Source organism: Cuculus canorus, chromosome Z (genome assembly GCF_017976375.1).
Source record: "Cuculus canorus isolate bCucCan1 chromosome Z, bCucCan1.pri, whole genome shotgun sequence".
Classification (NCBI taxonomy): domain Eukaryota; kingdom Metazoa; phylum Chordata; class Aves; order Cuculiformes; family Cuculidae; genus Cuculus; species Cuculus canorus.
This window is the reverse complement of record NC_071441.1, coordinates 52,512,085-52,531,659: the sequence shown is the minus strand read 5'-3', so window position 1 is coordinate 52,531,659 and position 19,575 is coordinate 52,512,085. Positions and strand designations below refer to the sequence as shown.

At 41.2% G+C, this 19,575-nt stretch overlaps 1 protein-coding gene across 1 annotated transcript in view; it reads left to right on the top strand.

Moving 5' to 3' along the window:
- MTAP (methylthioadenosine phosphorylase) overlaps nucleotides 1–19,575 on the top strand; it is a 34,530-nt gene that overhangs the window by 13,719 nt on the left and 1,236 nt on the right. The window contains exons 4-7 of the mRNA XM_054054834.1: nucleotides 2,233–2,400; nucleotides 8,729–8,831; nucleotides 11,432–11,671; nucleotides 12,208–12,330. Of these exons, the coding sequence (XP_053910809.1) occupies nucleotides 2,233–2,400; nucleotides 8,729–8,831; nucleotides 11,432–11,671; nucleotides 12,208–12,330 (634 nt within the window). The remainder of the gene's footprint in view (nucleotides 1–2,232; nucleotides 2,401–8,728; nucleotides 8,832–11,431; nucleotides 11,672–12,207; nucleotides 12,331–19,575) is intronic.

The window sequence follows — 19,575 nt, the reverse complement described above, 5'->3', positions numbered from 1 at the left end:
TTTGGTGTTTTTCTTGAACAAATTTGGTGCTGCAGGGACTGAGAGCACATATAGATAAAATAGCATCTCGTTTAGGAAAGAGAAATCCAGTTGAGTGTGCTGCCCTAGTAAGAATGGCAACCTGCCAGGCTTTCTGCTCTGGTGGTAAGTAGGTGGTGCCTGATAACCTCTGTAATCTGTCTGGTCCCTATGTTGGTAAATTTCCTTTGTGAAACTGGGAAATTGCCTGTTTACAGATGAACTGTACCTCAGGTACTACTGTGGACTCTTCCAAATCATTCTCTTTGAGACTGAGTCATCTGGCTGTTATCTTTATTGCATAGGAGGCTGCACCCCGCATAGTTTTTCCTTGCTGGGTAATTTTTATTAAGACATCTCTTTCTGTACTCAGAAAACACTCTGGAAGCAGAATCTGCAGATGAGTGCATGGAAGTTTCACACCAATGTAACAGTGGATATCTTGGACCAATGTGCTGTTAGACTAAATATAAGAATGCACAGTTCTCAGCATCTGGACAGCATGGGCAGAGCCAGGCACTCATAACAGGGTACATCAGCAGTCCTGGACAAGATGAGGTGATGAATCAAGTCCAGGATCCATCCAAGGAGTCCAGGCAGGAGCAGCAGGAGATGGGGCCAGAGACAGGGCTGGAGGCAAGGCTGCAGTTTTTTGTTCGAAGTCCATCCAGAAAACACATCTGGAGTCAAACTCCAGCATAGGTCTGAAGGCCATCCTGGGAGACAGGGCTGGGAACAAGCACATCTGTGACATAGCTCAGGCAAGGACTGGGGCCTGGGCCTGAGCTTGGAAGTGGAAGCACCTAGGATCATGGACACTGGGTGTGTGAGTAGAGTTGCAGGGTGAGGCTCTTCAGGGCAGTTACAACCTAGTAGACCATTCAGGGCCACAATTGTTTTCATGCCAGTATTTTTCCATTAAGCTGATGAGTGTTACCTTCTCCTCAACTACACTTTTGTCTGTAGTTTTACTTTTCTTATCTTGCATGGACTTTGCTCATGTTTTTTGTTACACCTGGACAACATTTTTCTCATTTTCTCAAATGAAATGCTAAGCCAAGAGCTCACAGTTGTGCTGTGTCAATATAGGCCTTGGGCTACAGATGGCTGAACAACTGAGCTGTGGTTTACATCCTCACTGGGATTTATGACCATTCACATATCACCCCTTTGAATTTGCTCTTGGGGCTTGGGTACCTGGAACTTCACTTTGTGTTTTGAGAAAAATAACAGACTTACTCATGAATGCCAGATTTTTCAAAACAGGATTATGACAGTAAATGCAACGTTAAACAGTAAATCTACACTCCTAGTAGCTTGTCAGAAGTGCTAATGACAACATGAGAATCCTGACTGACAGTGCTTGGTCATGTTTTGTGCAAATCCCAGATCCCAGCTGATCAAACTCTTAAGACCTTTTGATCTCTGTGAAAGAGTCAGTTGGGAAATTAGGTTCCTTCTTTTGTCTGCATGGTTGAAAATAATTTTCGAGTATCTTTAATCAGTATGTTACTCTGTAGTGGTAACAGAGATAACACAAAAGCTTGTGCTTATAAGACTAAGTATTTTACCAAGACTTATAATATCTTGGTGAAAAAATATACTGCAACAGTGTGAAATCCTTCTTCTAGTTTATGAAAGCTGTCAGATCACATTAAGAGCAAAGAGAAAAATGTGATTATTCTGCTGTTTTCTTTGGAAAGGTGGCAGATTAAAACAGTGTGTTTTTTCTGGATTGCATTTCCTGTGACGTGACACTCTTCTGTGTGGGAGAATAGAAATAGCACTTCTGAGCAGAAAATTAGTAGAGATATATGTAAATCATAAAAATTTGTTGTGATGTATGGAAGATTTGATTTACTACACCTAGGTTTTCAGAATCTATGGTACTGACAAAATTCAAAGAAAGAATACCTTTGTAGTCTTAAGACTACTAAAGTATATTCAGATTGTATTTTAAAAATTCTTTCATTACAGTCTTGAACGTAAAAAATTACATTTAAAGAGGAAACTACACCACTGCTTCTTAAATCAAATATTGAGAGAACCTTAATACAGTTAGAAAAACAAGTTGAACTAGAGGTAGTTGAAAAGACAGGTTCCACTTTCATTGTTGCTAGGGAAACTAGATTTCTTGGAATTCTCTTTATCTGGAAGAAGGAAGGCAATTGCAGCTTGATTTATTTTACTGTCTTGCAACACATATCTTTGCAGACATGGAAGGCATCATACAATTATGCCATCGAACGTCAATTACCGTGCCAATATCTGGGCGTTAAAAGAAGAAAATTGTTCACATGTTTTAGTGACCACTGCTTGTGGTTCGTTACGAGAGGAAATACAACCTGGCGATCTTGTCATAACTGATCAATTCATTGACAGGTGAGTGACATCTGTGTTAAATTGTGTTCCTAGTTTTGCAGGAGAAAGAAAAGAGACAAATGGGGTTAAACCATATAATAACTTAATGTTAACTTAAGATTTTGTGGAGTGAGGCAATAGCTTTATGGCAATAAGTGAGATTATTACAAGAAGACATGATAGGAAGCAGGTATGGATAACAAAGTTCAGCTTTAACAGATATGGAAGAAATACTAGGCTTTGAAGAATGGCCAAGGAGCAAAGTATAGCTCCTTGTGAAGTGTCTGAAGAGAAGAGATACCGTATTTTCACATGCCAGGAGGAACATGGATAAAAGCACGGACCGCTCGAAGATTTAAGAAGAATCTGAAATTAGATGGAGAAGTGCAAGACAGCATTGTGGGAGCAAGGTAGGAAAATATGTGCAGTAATAATGAGGGTCTACAGAAGAGGGATCAAATACAACACAGTGGGAAAAGAGAGGAGGTTGTCTTAAAGCAAGGAGAGATGCAAACATTTTTTATTTGCTAGGGATCATAAGGAAGCAATTTTTTTCTGAAGTTTGTGTACTCCAGTCAGTCCTCTGATTATCTGATGTCTAGAAGAATTCAAACAAACAGAGTGAGGGAGGAGGCTACATTTAAACATCACCAACTCAACAAAATATTTCAAAAATATAGTTGCACATTTTAAAAGGTAGATTTATTATTAGTACTTACAGGTGTGCTGTATCTGAAAGTCTTACTTTAATATTCTACCCAATTATAAGTGTTTGGAAAGGAAAGTTTTGTGCTTTTGTGAGGCTGCTGTCAAGATTTCATTACGGACTCAACATCTATACCTAGGTTTGTTCTCTGCAGTGCAGTGCTGTTCAAGTTTTGACTTAGTGACTTTTTTTCATGTGTGTAACTGAAGTGCTTTCTTTTGTAGAGTTTATCTAAATGACTAAGTATCTTGCAGGAGCAAGCCCCATATAAACTGCTTCCTGTTACACTAGAGTTGATTTTTTGGTGGAGAACAGCTGTATTGCTGAAAATGGTCTTTTTTTTGTTTGTTTTTCAGGTCTAAACATATTTAGACTAGTCACTTTGTTTGTACAGATTAAATCATAATCATCCTAATTCTGCCACTAGTACTTGCAAATGAGTAATTTTAGTATCGATATTGATTTGCGTAGGAAAAGTATTAAACATGCTTGGTTACACAATTTTCATGATTGCAAGTAAAGCCCCAGTTATTTTGACAGCATTATTATCTGTCAGACTCCAAGGTAGGTGACAGGAGCCTAGCTGTATTAGGCTGTCGCTTGGATGCATGGTAAGAAGTAGCTTCTGGCCCAGATTGCCTGCCGTTTCAAACAAGAAACAGTTGGAATGATTGCAGAGTTATTATCTTCTACATATGAGGGTTGGAAGTATGGAGTAACTTACTCTTGCAGAGGTCAGGCAGAAAAACGTTAACGGAGCCAGGAAATGAACACAGATATGCAATCTGAGACTGTCCTCCACCCAAAATGTCATTGTCAAAATTAACAACTCATTTTGAAGCTAGCCAAATCTCCTCTCACAGCCTTAAATTTCCCAGTACTCGACAGGCTACATCATAACTTCTGAGCTGGAAAGGAAATAATCTTGGTTAAGTCAGTTTTAAGAACACATCCTTCTCAAGTAGAAAAAAAAGCATTATAGAACAAAGGTTATGTATTCATCTGATGTGAACATGAGTATAAGGCCAGGGATCATTTACATTGCAGCAAACAAGGCAAATACTATCTTGGGCTGTATTAGTAGGGGTGTTGCCAGCAGGTCGAGGGAAGCAATCTGCTTCCGCTCTCCTCTGCACTGGTGAGGCCATACCTGGAATAGTGTATCCAGTGCAGGGCTGCCCAGTGCTGGACTTTGCTGGGGAGAGTCCAGCAAAGGCCACAAAGGTGATATAGGGACTGGAACATCCCTCCTTGTGAGGAAAGGCTGGGAGAGATAGGACTCTTCAGGCTGAAGAAGAGAAGGCTAAAGGGGGATCTCATTGAAGTGTATAAATACCTGAAGGGAGGGTGCAAAGAGACAGAACCAGGCTCTTTCCAGTGGTGTCCAGGCGACAGGACAAGAGGGAGGGGACATAAGCTGAACCTCAGGTTACATTTTTTGCTGTGAGGGTGGCCTAGCACTAGCACAGGTTGTCCAGAGAGGTTTTGGAGTCTCAAATGTTGGAGATATTAAAAAAATGCCTGGATGTGGTCGGCCAGCCAGCTGTAGGTGGCTCTCCTGGAGCAGGGATTGGACCAGATGACTTCTAGAGCTCCCTTCCAACCTGAGCCATTCTGTGGTCTGTGTCTTCATTTAAAGTTTATTCAGATGGTCATCGGTAGTAGTGGGATAGCCTTCGTATGAACAGTGTTTCATCCAGGCAGTAAGTATTAATTTCAGTGTAGAAGAGTGGGGACTTGTGGGGGCTTATTTTGTTGCTTTGGGAAACCTGTAATCTTCTTAGAAAAGCACATGAGAATATTTCAGTATGGTAAACAATATATGTAATATGAATTTTAAAATCATTACTAGCTTGCCCTTTATTTCAGAAAACTATCAATTCATAACAATCTGTTTCATTTGACAATTTAATTTCTGTGGTAAATCCTTTTTCTTATGGTTTTTGACAGGGAGTGTTAGACTTCTGGTTCTTTGGAAGCAAGGTCTGCATTTTTGCCTTTCACAGGGGTGTGTTAGACTGTTAGCACTAGACTGATTGCATTATATATATTGTAAATCATTATGAAAACAGGGCTGCTGATTGGAAGATATTTTCATAGGGCAAAATAGGTTAATTGTCCACAAAACTCTGAAAAGATGCAATTTTCATGAAATACCTTCTAATGAAAGGTCAGGGCCCTGCAAACAAACTGTGCCAGCGGTCCTGGAGAGAAGGCACTGGCTAAAGCTGCAAAACTAGTTAGCTATTTTTCTTGAAATGTAACCCTGGGTTCTGTGTGGTGATTAACCCATGCCAGGCACTACATAGGAAAGTGTCTTGGGTCTAGATGGGAAGGAGTTACTCCAGCTGCCGTTAAAATCAGTGTTTTCCAAGTGCCTTTTGATATCTGTGTTCTAGTCCTCAGCAAGGAGCACATCATGATTCTTCTTTAGATATAAAGCAAGAAGAGGGAATACTGAATGGGAATGGGAGTATAGTGAGAAATGAGCAGGAAGCAGCAGTTGTGATTTGCCCCCCTTGGAAATTCACTCTGTTGATGTTAATGACAGGCTCTCAATACACAGAGTTGTGTAGGACTTCTGTCTAGTTTAGGGCATAGATTTGACTTAGAGTTGGGAACAGTGAATAGATGTCATTAGAACTATATATTATTTCCAGACTTTTGAGAGCTTGATTCGGCACTTGTGTTTGGTTTTGTATATAGTCTTTGCCTTCTTCGTGCTTATCTGTTAGTGTATGTTTAAACAATAAAAGACAGCGTTTTGTTAAATAAGCACCAAAATATTTCCATGGTGTTCTCCCTACTTCCGAATTCAAAAGTGACTGCTCGTACTATTGTAGACTACAACAGTTGTTCTGTTCTTTGGAAAAAGAGACCTAAAATAAATCAAGAAGAACGTTTTTATGCCTTTGGCTCCTGTTAGTGTATTACAGCACTGTTAGCCACCTGCCTGACTGATCAGACTGATTAGGGGCTTTTTAATACTTTGTTTATTTTGCTGCTATGTTTGCTATGAAAAGAAGAAGGTATCTACTTACTTAGATGATTCAGCTCAGTCAGGAAGATGCAGAAAATAGCTTCATAGGATAAATGCTGTAACAGCTGCCAACTTTATTGTTTGAATTCTTATAGATATTGCTTTAATGTCACATGCACCAGTACAATTATTACAGTATTGTTACACTCTATATTTTTCATGGGAGAATTTTCTTTCAGTATCCCTAAAGAGGCTAAGCATGCCAAGGCTGCTTTCTATATAGCAGGTGCCAGTGTTAGTCCTCACTTTGTTCTTTAGCTATTAATAGTTTGTTGGTAATTCAACACTACTGGAAGAAAAGGGAAGATCATGATGCAAGTGATAGAGGACTGTTTGTCAGAGATGGCAGTGATTGGTTTGTTCACTTATTTGAGTTGGATTTTGCTTCCAGGCATCAGTTATAGTCAGCATTGCCAGAGAATTTTGTGTTGTTGTGATAAAATAGAAATGTAAGAGCAAAAGCCGCCTTACTGCCTGGTTAAAAGTGTGGCTGTTGCTGCTGAATGTTACATGATTGTGTTGTTATCCAACTGTATGCAGTTATGTAACATTATGTTAAGGAGGCTCTCCTGGGAAAGGGCATGGGGACTTCACATTTAAAACTGTGAGATTTGTGGTGCAAATGGTCATTGAAGGGTGACTGTTGAGCTCCTTGTTTCTTGTTTCCTGCTGGCTCCCTAAGGAGTCACTAAGGCTACATAGGAAAGATCTTGAAGCTCCTGTTATGAGAGGAGCCTTAGGCAGATACTCTACTTTGCTCTCTGGCTCTTGGTCTTTCTGAGTGTAAGGCAAGGAAAACATCTGTGATTCTGTAACTTTCATTCTCTCTACAAGGGATACACAAAAACCGTATTGCAGCAGTGAAAATTATGTGCTGCTGCTCTGTACCTTGCAGGTAGGTGAGTGGGACAGATCAGAATGGCCAAGTCCTGACTTGAGTAGCAGGGCTACAGAAAGGTGGGAAGGCTAAAAAGGCCTTTGTGCCGGCCATTACTTCATAGGTAGCAAGAATCAGAGATTGGTTCAAATCTGCCTTTATTCTATTTGCAACTCACAGACACATCAGCTGGCCTGATGTACAATAGCTGTAGCCTTTGCAGAGTTGCAGCCCTCCCTGCAGAAGAGAAGTTGTTGCACTTTGAGTGCAAACGTGGTCCATTGCTCAAAGCAGTCATAGGTCTTAACTGCAGTTCCTTATTCCTGTGCAGTTTGTGTGTATGGCACTAAGCATAGAGGACCTTCTTTATTTGCCCAGGTAGAGATGTGGCTATTCTCTCTAAAAAACATAGGGTGTCCAAAAACCAGAGGTTAGTATCTGTACATATGTGATCTTTCCTCAGGGCTTTTCTGAGTGAAAGGGCCTGACATCTGAAATACTATAATACAGGAAATGGGTTATGACTTTTCCCATTTCCTCCAGTGCTAAATAGTTCATTGGCAGACACTGAAAAAAAGTGTAAAATCACATACAGTCTATTTGCAGCTCTTCAGTATTCCATAAGGGAAAAATTAGTATTAGTGTTTCAACCAATTTTCAACAACAGTATTCTGGTTTGCATATAATTTTGCTTATCTCTTTTCCTGTTTTGTAATTTCATCCATAAGGCTACCCTGTTAGTTGTGTTTTTTCCCAAAACTATTCTTAACACGTAACTTGTATTTTAAACCTTCTTTTAAATATTTGCTGATGGTGTGGGTTGTGAATGGTTGTGAGCGTATTACCAGCAGAAATTCTGTATTTTGACTGTGGTTTGAGTTGGCTATTGCCTTACTTTTCTCCTATAAAGTATAATATGTGACAAACTGCAGGAAGAATGTCTCAAAGACTTTTGTTCCACCGTCCCACTGGCTGTATTAGCTTGAGGCAGTGCATTTGAAGTAAATGGATAGCAGGTAACAGTTTGAGTAGTTGTCAAAATGGCATGCTGGATGTTCATTTCTGCAGTATGTTTGACCATTTCCCTGCAAGGAACCATTTTCTCAGTTGAAAGAAGGGAGGAAGAGGGTTCATCTCTTTGCAGGCTGCCAACGCATGTGTGCAATCTTTCTGAGGGTATGAAGACATCCTGCTCCAGGGTTTTTCTGGTTGAATTCACACCTCTTTCGTTCCGGAAGCTGTTTGTATAAATTCCCATTCTTTCAACGTAGGAATACAATGATACTAAGAAACTCTATTTTGACCAGCTTTGTGCCAATTCAGACTTGATTGCTTCCCTACTTGAACGCTTACTGTGCTCTTTTTTTCAGATTACTTGCCTGACTATTAAATTTAGCTGATTTCTTTTGAGTCAAATTGCAGGATAATGTGGCTATTTGTGTCATTCAGGAACAAATCAGCATTTCAGCATTTTGTTAATCTTGTTATGGATTTTCTCCAGTTAATTGACAATGCACTACTAGAGTACCAGTTTTGTAATCTTGAGCACCATTCTGAAAGGTCTGTACAGAGGCAAAACAGGATTACAGGTGGTCATTAATAAATACCATACTGATGCTTTTGTTCCCTCCCAGGAATGCTGTGGCTTTGGGTTTGTGTAAATTTCTTGTTTTCTCTTCTGTTTTCTCCCTGTTCTTCTGTCTGAGCATGTTTCCTTCTTTTCTAGGACAACTAAAAGACATTGTACTTTATATGATGGGCAGCATTCCACTCTTCCAGGAGTATGTCATATTTCAATGGCAGAGCCTTTCTGCACCAAAACCAGAGAGGTTAGTGAATTCTTCAAGAGTATTTAGAAATGTTATTTTTATGGCATTTCTTCATGATATATTTGTCTGATAATGCATTCTTAGCATACAGAGGCAATCTGTACCTCTTTATTCCTATTTCTCAGCTATTTTGTGGTTTTAAGGAAATACGTAACATTAGGAAGGCCTGGGAAGTACAAGATCTTGTATCTATAGGAGCTGTCTTCCTAAGGGGTAGTAGATATGCAGAAGATGTCAGTAGAGTCTCAAGGTTTTATTTAAAGGATGTTAATCACAGAAACAAGCCAAATTACGGTAGCCTTAACTGTTGCTCTTAGTTTTGTCACTTCAAGATTTTTAGGCTTCAGAAACACTTAGACTAAGCAGTATGAATCATTGCTGTTTTTTAATACCTTTGTAAGCTCCTGGGAGGAGTGTATCTGTGATTAAATATGCCTTTTTCATACAACAAGAGCCTAGCCACATCTTACCAAGATTAGTTGCTGTTACTGGCTTTGAGCATGGTGTCGTGTCATAACAGATACAAGGAGTTTTTTGAGAGCTAACTGTACACTTTCTGAAATGGATTTAAAACAGTGTCGTTACTGAAGTAATTGACAGTGCTTCACCCCGTGTCTCTTTTGTATTTTTTAAAAAAGGTGAGTAAGTATGCCTAGGTTGTTTCCTGAGATTGCATGAAACATCCGCCAAGGCTAGTTTTCATTCAATTGTTATGTAGCTAGAGACAGTGTTCTTTGGGCATTACATTTTTTGAAAAGCCAAGAGACAAATGCTCTTTTTCAAACAGAGAAAACAACATTTAGGTACTTCCCAGTCTCACATGTGATCATTATCTCATTAGTCTATGTGTCCTAATCAGCTTAACAGATGTTTTAAGGAACGTGGTTTTGAGCGCTTAGGGAGGCTGAAAAAGGATACTTTCACTGTATTTGAAAATAGCAGATAAAAGTGACTTAAACTTTTTTTCCGGGAACTATCCCTGAATATTGTTGGGATCATTTCAGCCCAGTTTATCTTAGTTCAGGGGAATTTCATAGATAAATGTGATAATAATAAAGCCAAAGCTATTAATGTAGTAGACTAATAAAGGAATTTTGCATGAAAACATCTGAAAACTTTATTACAAATATTTGTGCAAATACGTGAAAATACTCATTGTATTTGGTTTATGCACTGTAAATTGAATCAGAATCTGAAAGTTTATCTTTTCTCTGGCTGCAGACTTTTGAATAACGTAGGTTACTACTAATTTCAGAAATTGGAGCTCACTGCAACTTCTTACAGGGAATAAAGTTGGAACTTTGTAAAGAATTTTGGGGAAATCCTGCTTGACTGATTCAAGTCATGTGGCAGTTGAAGTTGCTTGTTGATTTATTAACAATGTTTAATTAATTGGCAGTTAGTGAATAACACCAGCAACAAACCACAGTGTGATATGTCATTAATATTAGATTAACTTTCAGCATGTCAGTAAACACGTATAAATTTCTAAGTGTTCTTCTTTGGCTAATTCAACCAAAGCTCTGCCTTACTCTTAGATGCATATTCATGCAGCTGCATGCACAAGTACCCTTTCCCAGTACATATGGGTTATATGCACACCTACTGTCTTCTGGGAGTGCAGGTTTGCCTGTTCACACACATCTGCAGTGGGAGATAAGGGTACTTGTTGCACTTTTCTATGGAGGGTCATCCAGCTAGCTGGAGTGCAGGCTTCTCACAGCATTTTACAGAGAAGCTGCTCCACCTGGCCTGTGTGAAGGTCATGATACTGCCAGGGCAGCTTCTAGTGGTGTCAGACTAGGTTTTCACTGCTGCTGTATTATGAAGGTCTTTCTTATCCTGTCACAATTTTTCAAGCTGCTTTCATAATTAGTTTCCAGCTTTTCCTTTCTGTTGATGGTAATTCTAAACAGATGTCATCATAGTTACTTTCTCCTCCCTACTCAGGACAACTTACGGGTGTCCCAGTCCCACTTACATGTGCTGGTACACTTTTACTCCTACTGTATCAACTGATGATAGCCAGGGTGTTCACCAAGGGGGAAAGTGATGATGTTGATTCCTCCATATACAAGGTTCTAGTTGGAACGGAAAAGGCTAGTGTAAAATACATGGCATATGTGAAGTGTAAAACTCAGTCACAGGCGTGGGAAAATGTGGTAATTTCTCTACAGATTCCCAGGGTCCTCCTCTAAATATATGCTTGTGAAGTTTTACTTTCAAAAAGTAAATTTCCTATTACTTGTCTCACCAACTCAACTTCACCGTGTGGTAGTACAGTGCTTAGTGGAGTATTTTTACCATTCTGTTCTCAAAGTAAGCACAGCCCAGTTATCACACAAAAAAGAATCTAGTTTCCAATGTTCTTGGTCTGCATTGAAAATAATAATCCACCTGATACTTAGAAAATCAGATAAGTTCAAGATCATTCGTGATAGGAGGACTGTTAATTTCTCTGTCTGTATGGGAAAATTAAGACTAATCTGTGGTTTTGGACAGCTGTAGCCATATGAAGCCTGACTGCTTAGTATGTCAGTTTTCTGATGGAATGCAGAAGCACCAGGGCAATTATTTCCTGGTATTGGCATGTTTTGCAGGTTCTTATTGAGACCGCTAAGAAGCTTGGGCTCCAATGTCATTCCAAAGGGACAGTGATCACAATCGAAGGCCCACGTTTCAGTTCTCGTGCAGAAAGCTTGATGTTTCGCAGCTGGGGAGCTGATATTATCAACATGACCACAGTGCCTGAAGTGATTCTTGCAAAAGAAGCTGGAATGAGTTATGCTAGTATTGCCATGGCAACAGATTACGACTGCTGGAAGGAACATGAAGAAGCAGTAAGTGAAACCTTTTTTTCCTCTGGGTCCTGTCCTGAGGGATCTGGATGAGAACCTGTAGGTTTTGGCAAGAGATCACATACTAAACTAAATCTGTTCTTACTTACAGTAATATCAGTGAGTTATTCTTGATGAACACTTTTGAAAGAAAGAACAGAATCAATTGTTGCTAACTCATTTATTTTCTTTAACTTGCCTCACTCCTGGCAAACCTTTTGTCTCCTCTTGTCTGAATCAGGGGGTCTGTATGTACAAAGGTCCTGACCTCTGCATATGAGATTGTCTTCCTGTAACTGGTCTACTGTTCTTTTGCAGCTCTGTGCAAAATTATGTACCTGCTTTAGTTCTCTTTTTTTTGTAGTATACAATCAGACGTGCTCACAGAGGAAAGATGTTTTTACTGGCTAGAATCATTGTGGTGTTTTAAGATTTCACCTTTACACTTAGAGCTGTACAAGTTATATGAATTTGTTTAAGTATTTAAAAAGTGTGCTATCAAAATTGAGAGACACCACTCAGTTTTATTGTATTTCTAGGTTTCAGTGGATAAAGTTTTAAAGACGCTGAAAGAGAATGCAAATAAAGCTACTAGCATACTGCTTACTGCTATACCTCAGATAGGTTCCATGGAATGGAGCGACACACTGAACGCTCTGAAAGTAAGTACACACATGAGGCTCATGAGTACTGGGGACAGTGCATGCATCTGTATACACACATCATGTGGTTATATGTTCCAAGATGTTTCTGCTTAAATCATAACTTCTTAGAATAGGTGTTTCAATTACCAAAATCTATTCAAGATGGGCAAATTAATTAATTAAGACTCCACAAGCTTTATTGCAAAGATATATCTTCAGTTTTACAAGAAGTATTACAAAAGGCAAACAATTAGGGACCTCTTTATATAGCTGATGAGGTGTTATCCTTCCTAGGACAGTTAAAGATACAAGTCTATGTGAGTATACAAATGAAAAAAACTGTACCTCTGTTCAGCTTTAGCTTAGCTTTTAGAACGATGGAGAGCCAAGCAGAGAAGACTGAACAAAACAAAAAACATTGTGCTCTTTAATGTGCAGGAGGAGAGGAGTCTGTTACAAGATACAGGCAACAACTACTTAGGAATTATTAGAAGGGCATTCTTCCACTGGTTTCAGTTCCACAATATATAGGAAAAAGTATGGAAAATAAAAAACATTTCAAAATGTATTGGTGAGAGAATGTTTAGGCAGAATTTTTCTTAGACAAGAGGTTTCTTGCATGTTTTGCACCTCTTCTATTTCACAAGCATGCTTGAGATTCATTTCTGAGAGATCCATTTCTAGCTATAGTGCAGAGGGAAAGGACAATGTTAAAATAGTTTAGATGTCTATCCAAATTCTCAATGAGTTTTTTGTGACAGATAGCCACTTCCAAGAGTGTGAAGCACAAGAGCGACTGAGGATTACATTGAGATAGAGTGAGAAACAGGGAGAGATAATTAGAATGTGAGAAACAGAGAGGAGACAGAAGTGGACCACTAAGATCTCCATTAATTGGAGCAACAGCAATCTGAAAAGGGAGGAAACCTATTGAGGAAACTTCTAAGAGTGTCCAGTCTGATAACTCTCCTCTCTTAGGTTCTTTCTTCAAATTTCTCATTTGTTTCCAATGTGGTTCTTCTGTCAGTGACTCTTATCTCTAGTCACTGTCCTAAAGGAAAGACGCGTTAAGCAAATTCACCTCAAAATTCAGGTGCTTTTAAGCATACTTGACCAGGTCAGACTTGTGGAGGTCCAGCCCAAATCCTTGAAATTAGTCTTTTGCTGACTCTTCACTAGCAAACCTACTTCTTATTAGGAGGCCTTGGTTTGTGTTTATGACTTTCCTCACCCAGTTATCTGAAATGGCTATATTAATATCCCCTCTGTACATTTTTGAGAGGTAACTGATTTTTCCCTTGCAGTCTTTGGGGAGTTTTGTCATAGGTGGAGAAGAGAAACAACAGAATCAGTATTTTTTCTCCCCCCCCAATCCACAGAAAACATCTTCAGAGGCCTGGGCCAGACTTTTTGTTTTATATTGATGCCTGGCTATACAAAAACCCCTCAGGGTTTGAACAAATAATCTAAAAAAATATGCTGGATATTCCTCAGCTACTTTGGTCATACAGGCATGAAGAAATTTCCCTAATATGTAGTGCTGCTTAGGTATTGAGGGGTCTGCCTGCAATTCTGGCAGGTGTACATCGGTAAGCAGTGTTCTATTGCTTTCCCTTGCATAATTATCTTGATTCTTCATTGGGATTGAAAAAGAAAGTGACTGGAAAAAGCTGGAACTTAGTTTACAACGTTCCTGTCCAATAAACACTAACCCTTTTTTTCAGTTTGTTGTCAGCTTTTTAAAACACTCATACAGCGTCTTCCTTCAGCTCAGCCTCTGAACTATTATTTGCTGAAAGGAGAAAATCTGATGTGCCGGAGGAAGTGTCACTCTGTTCTAATGCAGCTTTTTAAAATTTTTCTCTTAAGCATCTGCCACTGCCAGGTATCTGTGATGAGTAATGCGATAGTTTCAGTTTAGCTTGGCAATTCTTGTGTGTCTTTATGCTGTTTGCTGATAGTGCTTGATTTGAGTGATAATGTACTGAGATAGGGAGTTCATCTGAAGGCATTAGAAGAACTGGAAACAGGAACCTACGTGTTGGCAGTGGGACATGAGATTTTATGTCAGAGGAGTAGGAGTCACCATTATTTCTGATTTAACACAATCAACTACTCTGGAAGAGTGGCCAGAAAGTGTGAGGCTTTGGAAGCATCCTCTGATTTTATTTACGAAGGGCAGGAAAGGCTAAAAATCTTTCTGTTTGAGGCATTGAATAGTGATAAAGTAGATGAAGGGTTAGTCCTAGGCTTCTGTGTTAGTGAATAAGGAGAAATGCAATTATTTAATACGGCAAAGAGAGATACGTGCATGTGTGCCTCTGACAATTGTATAATTGTACAGTAAAGAATTGGATAACTGTTCTGTTGGTGGGTCTGAAGTATTCTTCTTTATGGGAAATTTTGAAGGTCAGATGATGGATTTTATTGAACTGATCTCTTTCAGAAGCACCTTACACTAGAGCTCAGAGGCAGCATCTCTTGCATGCCCTGTGCTAACATGGTGAGGAAAACAGACTAGGAGGGAGCCAAGCAAGACTGCAGCTTGTACTCTGCCATCAGTGACCATGTAAAGCCATGCCAGCCTACAGTCAGGCTGCAGCTAGACACCTACAGTGGGCATTTGCCAGTGTCTTTCTGGTGTTTATGAAGCCATAAAGCTCCTCATGGTCACAACTTTTTCTTTCTGAGTTCTGTAATCTGGCTGTTGCAAATGCAGGAATGTCACCAGGCAGGAGAAAATATGCTGCCAGTGTCTTTGTCCAGTTGCATTTATCTGTCTCTTTCCGTAAAGCTGAGTCCCACCCACCCATACACATGCAGTAGTGTCACCTGTGAATCTCACAGTAGTCTTTAGGCAACCCTGGAGTGTCAAAGCAAAAATGTCCAAGGGTTGTTTTTCTGTTGAAGGATAGGCTGCCTGACATCTGTTCTTTCTCATGTGTCTTTTCATCTGTCATATGACAGTGAGTTTAAGTGTGGTTTGAAAGTTACTGGTTTTAAGTGCCTAAGATGTCTTTATGCCTTTGTTTCCTGACTCTGTTGCTGTAAAAAGAAATTGTTCTCCAGGTTTAGGTTACATGAACTTCAAAAAAAGTTTGGAGCACACTTTTCTACAGGCACGGCATCTTTCTACAGCCTGTCATTTTGAGGCATGGCCAGGGTACAAAACGCTTAGCTTTCAGGAAAGAGTGTGACCACGTACTATTTATGTTACGGATCAGAATCACAGAATCACAGAATCACAAGGTTGGAAAGGACCCATTGGATCATCGAGTCCAACCATTCCTAACACTCCCTAAACCATGTCCCTAAGTACTTCATCCACCCGTTCCTTAAACACCTCCAGGGAAGGCGACTCGACCACCTCCCTGGGCAGCCTGTTCCAGTACCCAATGACTCTTACTGTGAAGAATTTTTTTCTGATATCCAACCTGAAACTCCCCTGACGGAGCTTCAGGCCATTCCCTCTAGTCCTGTCCCCTGTCACTCGGGAGAAGAGGCCAGCTCCCTCCTCTCCACAACCTCCTTTCAGGTAGTTGTAGAGAGCAATAAGGTCTCCCCTCAGCCTCCTCTTCTCCAGGCTAAACAACCCCAGCTCTCTCAGCCGCTCCTCATAAGACTTGTTCTCCAGCCCCCTCAGCAGCTTTGTTGCTCTTCTCTGGACACGCTCCAGAGCCTCAACATCCTTCTTGTGGTGAGGGGCCCAGAACTGAACACAGTACTCGAGGTGCGGTCTCACCAGTGCTGAGTACAGAGGGAGAATAACCTCCCTGGACCTGCTGGTGACCCCATTTCTGATACAAGCCAAGATGCCGTTGGCCTTCTTGGCCACCTGGGCACACTGCTGGCTGATGTTCAGTCGGCTGTCAACCAGCACCCCCAGGTCCTTCTCTTCTGTGCAGCTCTCCAGCCATTCTTCCCCCAGTCTGTAGCGCTGCATAGGGTTATTGTGCCCCAAGTGCAGGACCCGGCATTTGGCCTTGTTAAACCTCATCCCGTTGGTCTCGGCCCAGCAGTCCAGCCTGTTCAGATCCCTTTGCAGAGCCTCCCTACCCTCCAGCAGATCGACACTTCCTCCCAGCTTAGTGTCATCTGCAAACTTGCTAAGGGTGCACTCGATGCCTTCATCCAGGTCATTGATAAAGACATTGAACAGAGCTGGACCCAGTACTGAGCCCTGAGGAACTCCACTTGTGACTGGCCTCCAGCTGGAGTTAACTCCATTGACCACCACTCTCTGGGCCCGGCCATCCAACCAGTTTTCAACCCAGGAGAGTGTGCGCCTGTCCAGGCCAGAGGCTGACAGTTTCTGCAGCAGAATGCTGTGAGAAACTGTGTCAAAGGCTTTACTGAAGTCCAAGAAGACTACATCCACAGCCTTTCCCCCATCCAGTAGTTGAGTGATTTTGTCATAGAAGGTGATCAGGTTAGTTTGGCAAAATCTGCCTTTTGTAAACCCATGTTGACTGGGCCTGATCACCCGGAAACGCAGGTGATCATCAGGAAACGCAGATGATGCTATTGATCGCAGTGGTCCAAGTGATTTCTGGCTGGATGTCAGGGAAATTTCAGGATAGGAAGGGTCAACTATGGCTGGTGTACTGCTGGATCTTCCATTCACTGAAAAGAGTTGTTTAGTGAGATGATAATGGCTGGCAGTAATGCTCATGGAGTAGTGACATTCAGCATCCTATGGAGAGCAAGAAAGTCAAGTAGCAGAGTACAGCTGCTGGAGTTCAGGTGAGCATACTTGGGTTTAACCAGTGAACTAGTAGCTGTCGTCTTACGGGATGCAACTCTGAAGGGGCAAGGAGCTCCAGAAAGCTGGCAGGCCTTTAAGGGCAGCATTCTTCAAGCACAGGACTGATTCACAGAAACACCAATCAGGAGACTTACTTGGCTAAACAGTGAACAAAGCTCCAGTGCGAAAATGCAACAATCAAGGATTGGAAGCAGGGACAAGCTACAAAGAAGGAATCCAGAAACAAGAGCGTATATAGGGATGGTTTCAGAAAAAACGAAGCTTGCCTGTGGTTAATACTTGGAAAGGGCATCAAAGGTAAGGTCTTCAGCCACTGCTGATCACATTGATGGTTTTGAAACCAGTGGGTTTTGATACCAATGGGTATCAAAAGCTGATCAAGTCAAATGTGGGCTCATGGCTGAATGAAGTAAACAAATCAGTGACAGTGGACAGTTTCAAAAGGGAAGCAGTTCTTTTTGACCTTTGCTAAAAAGGCTTTACCGTTCAACCCTATGAGGATGTGGAGCGAATCTGTACTGGGGTGGTGAAAGGAATGTCACATTAGAACTGTTTTTTCTTAGAGCATTGGGTGTAAGAAAATCAGTTTGTGGTAAGGTGTCAGAGCTTCTGTGAATGCTCCTCAGATAAACTTACGGACTCTGAGGAGACCTGCTGGTATTACCTGCCTGTTTTGACCTTCTGTAACAGCCTATGTGAAACGGTATTTGTCAGACTTCAGATACAAGGAATAGTGTTGTACATTTTGTTAAGAGAACTGTGGTAAGTGAATAGTGTGGGATAGTTTAGATTGGGTAAGCTATCTCTAGAGGTGTTTCTGCAAACATCATCCTTGATATAGCTGAACTTCAATATGTGTGGTAGCTGACAAATTGAAAGGCACAAAGGTTAATTTTTTTAGTTATTTTTTCTAGTCCATTATAAACTTGCCTTCATCATTTAAGTATCTGGAGCTCTGATCTTGTCAATATTCTTGAGTAATTTTCTTCCTCAAAATATATCTCAATGAAATCAGTGAACGTACTTAGGTGACTGTGGTGAATTGGCTTAGGTGAATAAGGTAGTGGGGGAAAAATCATCAAGGCTTCGCTTCAACTGTAGGTGCATTGATCTACGTACTATGGTCCTTGAAGTCTAAGAACCTCTCAAGAAAGCTGAGACTGAAGTGCTTCTTAGGTCCCACCCTTGAATGTGGCTGCTGTCAAAGTTTCCCATCCCTGCATACCATGAATAATTCTTTCACTCCCAGTCAGTGCACCTTCAGAGAAGAGTTTCTCTGTACTTGATAACAGTTCCTCAAAACTGATGAGGAAACATGTAGAAATCACTTTTAAGGAGCTTTGTTTTCAGCTCATTCTGGTTATACTTAAGAAGAACTTTCTGTGAATGTGATGCATCTAAGCTAGTGTGCTTGCCTTAAAAAATGAAAAGCAAGCTGCAGAATTTTTCATTTGTTGCTTGGGAACCTGAAATCCTTAATTTAGTGTTTCTGCAGTATGATTGTGTGGTGGATTGACCTTGCTGGATACCAGGTGTCCACCAAGATGCTCTATCACTCCTCTCCTCAACTGGACAAGGGGAGAATACAACGCAGTGCTCATGGGTCGTGATAAAGATGGGGAGATCACTCAGCCTTTTCTGTTGCAGGCAAACAGGCTGGGCTTGGGGAAATACAAATTATCCTACCAAATCACGGTAGGATAATGAGACATAAAACTAAATCTTAAACCCCTTCTCTCCCTTCTTCCTGGGCTCAACTTCACTCCCAGTTTTCTCTGCCTCCTCCCTTCAAGTGGCATAGGCAGATGGGGAACGGGGCTGTGGTCAGTCTGTCACACGTTGTCTCTGCTGCTTCTTTGTTTTCACATTCTTCCCCTGCTCCAGCATGGGGTCCTACCCATAGAAGATAGTCCTCCAAGAAGTTGTCCAATGTGGGTCATTCCCACAGGCTGCAGTTCTTAACGAACTGGTCCAGCATGGATCCTTTCCAGGGGGTGCAGTCCTTCAGGAACAGAATGCTCTAGTATGGGCCCACCACAGGATCACAAGTCCTGCCAGCAAACCTGCTCCAGCATGAGCTCCTCTCTCCATTGCTCACAGGTGCTTCCAGGAGCCTGCTGTAGCACAAGCTTCACACAGGGTCACAACCTCCTTTGGGCGTATCCACCTGTTCCAGTTCGGTGTCCTCCATGGGCTGCAGGTGGATATCTGCTCCACCATTTATGTCTTTCACCATGGGCTGCAGAGGAATCTCTGCTCTGCTACCTGGAGCACCTCCCACCCCTCCTTCTTCACCAACCTTGGTGTCTGCAGAATTGTTTCTCTCACATATTCTCACTCCTCTCTCCAGCTACAATTGCTGTTGCACAGCAGGGTTTTTCCCTTCTTAAATATGTTATCCTGGAGGCACTACCAGCATTGCTGATGGGCTCTGCCTTGGCCAGCAGCAGGACCCTCTTGAAGCCAGTTGGCATTGACTCTTCTGGACACAGGGGAAG